The 2280-nt window shown below is 48.1% G+C and overlaps 1 protein-coding gene across 1 annotated transcript in view; it reads right to left on the bottom strand.

Annotated features, from left to right (window-relative positions):
• The window catches only part of lrfn5b (leucine rich repeat and fibronectin type III domain containing 5b), a 13976-nt gene extending 12257 nt beyond the window's left edge, over positions 1 to 1719 (bottom strand). The window contains exons 1-2 of the mRNA XM_062043588.1: positions 807 to 1719; positions 166 to 340 (exon numbers count right to left, since the gene is read on the bottom strand). Of these exons, the coding sequence (XP_061899572.1) occupies positions 166 to 340; positions 807 to 1709 (1078 nt within the window). The 5' untranslated portion in view covers positions 1710 to 1719. The remainder of the gene's footprint in view (positions 1 to 165; positions 341 to 806) is intronic.
• Positions 1720 to 2280: the final 561 nt, after the last annotated feature.

Here is a 2280-nt window from a genome sequence, read left to right on the forward strand (position 1 = left end):
TATATATATATATATATATATATATATATATATATATATATATATATATATATATATATATATATATATATATATATATACATATATATGTATATATGGAGAGAGAGACAGAGTGAGAGTGTGAGAGTGTCCTGTAGACTTTTGATTGGGTGGCTATCAACCAACCTGTGTCCTTGACGGTGCTGATGAGGATGTCCAGCGTGCCGTCTGTGTGGACCGTAGCTCTGGAGGAGTTGGACATGAGGCGTCCGTCGGGGGCGATCCAGTGGATGATGGGGTCCGGGTCGCCGCGGGCTTTACAGCGCAGCGTGACGCTCTGACCTTCCAAAGCTCGCAGCTCCTGATGAGGAGGCAAGAAAAGAGGTAAACACTTGCTGATGTATTGACCGAGTTGTGCTTTTCACCGCTTTATTTCCCTTTAAACGTAATCGACTATTGATCATCGTCGTAACGTGGAATTAGCTTGATTCAGGGCAGTCGATAGGGTGGCACGTCGCAGTAAACATGCGCTCAGCTGTGTAGAAGATAAATGCCTGCAATTATGAAAAAAAAAAACCTGTGCCGCTGCTTCTGTCATTTGACGCAAATTTGATGGCATCCTTTTATTTGGATGCATGAGTCAAGGCTGTAATCATGTTAATAGGAGCCTCGCTGCATCATAAACCTGCTAATAGCTCATTAAAACCTGCTCAAGATCATTTTTTCCGTAAACCTTGGATATATTTCAGAATGTGCTGTTAGCTAAGGAGCAGGAAAGCTAACAAATATAATATTTGAGGTAGGAGAAGTAAGTTGTGGGGTCACACCTGAGAGTGCCGGGTGATGAGAGGAGGCTCGCACAGGAACTCTTCCTCCGATACGGTCCAGAAATATCGTCCAGCGAGGTGCTGCGGTGAAGCGCAGGTCTCCAGATCATCCTCGCGTCGCAATCTCCGCAGCCAGAGAAGCTCGCAGTTACATCTCAACGGGTTCCCTCCAAAACTCAGCGCGAACGACGTGGGGCCCAAAATGCCTGACGTGGCCAGTACGCCGGCTCTTTGGAAGATGGGATCTGGGGGAAGCTTCTGCAGCTTGTTGGAGGTCACGTCCAGCCTCTTTAGCTTTTGCAGACCCGAGAAGGTGCCCTCGGGGATGTAGCTGAGCATGTTGTGGTCCAGGTTGAGGGTGTGGAGGCTGGACATTCTCTGGATGGCAACCCAAGGGACGCTTTCCAGGTTGTTGTAGGACAAATCGAGTTCCTCCAGCGCCGTCAGATCGTTGAAGGCCCCGATCTGGATGTGGGTTAGCTGGTTGTTGTTGAGGATAAGGTGGTGCAGCTTGGACATGCCGCTAAAGGTGTCGTTGGTAATGCGCGTCAGACGGTTGCTGTCCAGGTGCAGGGCTCGCAGGTTCTCCAAGTCTTTAAAAGCGTAAGGTACAATCGTCCCGATTGTGTTGCGGGAGAGCGTCAGGTCCATCAGCTTGGTCATGTTGGCAAAATCCTTTCGCTTGACGCTGGTCACAAAATTATCGCCCAGTCGCATTTCCACAGTGTGCCTGTCAATGTTGGGGGGCACGAAGAGCAGCCCCTTCTTGTCGCACAGCGTCGCCAGGTTGGGGTTCAGCACCTGGCACACGCAGCGCTTCGGACAGACTTGAACTTTGTGGGCCTTGACAGCCGCACAGAGGACAATCAGATAAAGCAGGAGGGTCTCCATTGGACTTGTCATTCACGTTGTTACGCCTGCAAAGATAAGGCAGAAAGAGAGAGACAGTTGGAGGGAGACAGTTTATCAAGTAGCGGAAGACTGCAAAGCAACCCGAACAAGCTCTGTCATCTCTATTAAACATTAATTTGTCTTGCTGGGGAATTCACTCAGAGAAATCGTCCCTTCAAGGAGGAGAAGCAGCGCATTCGGCTTCTTAAGCCGAAGGCTTCTTTGCGCTGGCGAGTCCAACTTGTAAGTAGGGGGTCAGTCAGCGCTTGTGCAAACAATAAACGCCGTGCAATTAGGCATGAAAGTAATTAGTCACCTGCAGACATGAGAGAGAAACATGACTGCTTTATCTCGAATGGATTTGTGAGCCAGTTTGCACGCTCATTGAGTGCAGAATATCACAAAGGGAAATTATTACTTATTAGGATTTTGAGACTCTACAAAACCTGTTGAGCGTCCTCTATAGAGGACATTTATGTTATGCACAGGTATGTAGTAATGTGCTAGACCAGGGGTCACCAACCTTTTTGAAACCAAGGGCTACTTCTTGGGTACTGATTAATGCGAAGGGCTACCAGTTAGA

The sequence above is a fragment of the Entelurus aequoreus genome, linkage group LG04 (genome assembly GCF_033978785.1).
Source record: "Entelurus aequoreus isolate RoL-2023_Sb linkage group LG04, RoL_Eaeq_v1.1, whole genome shotgun sequence".
NCBI classification, from domain to species: domain Eukaryota; kingdom Metazoa; phylum Chordata; class Actinopteri; order Syngnathiformes; family Syngnathidae; genus Entelurus; species Entelurus aequoreus.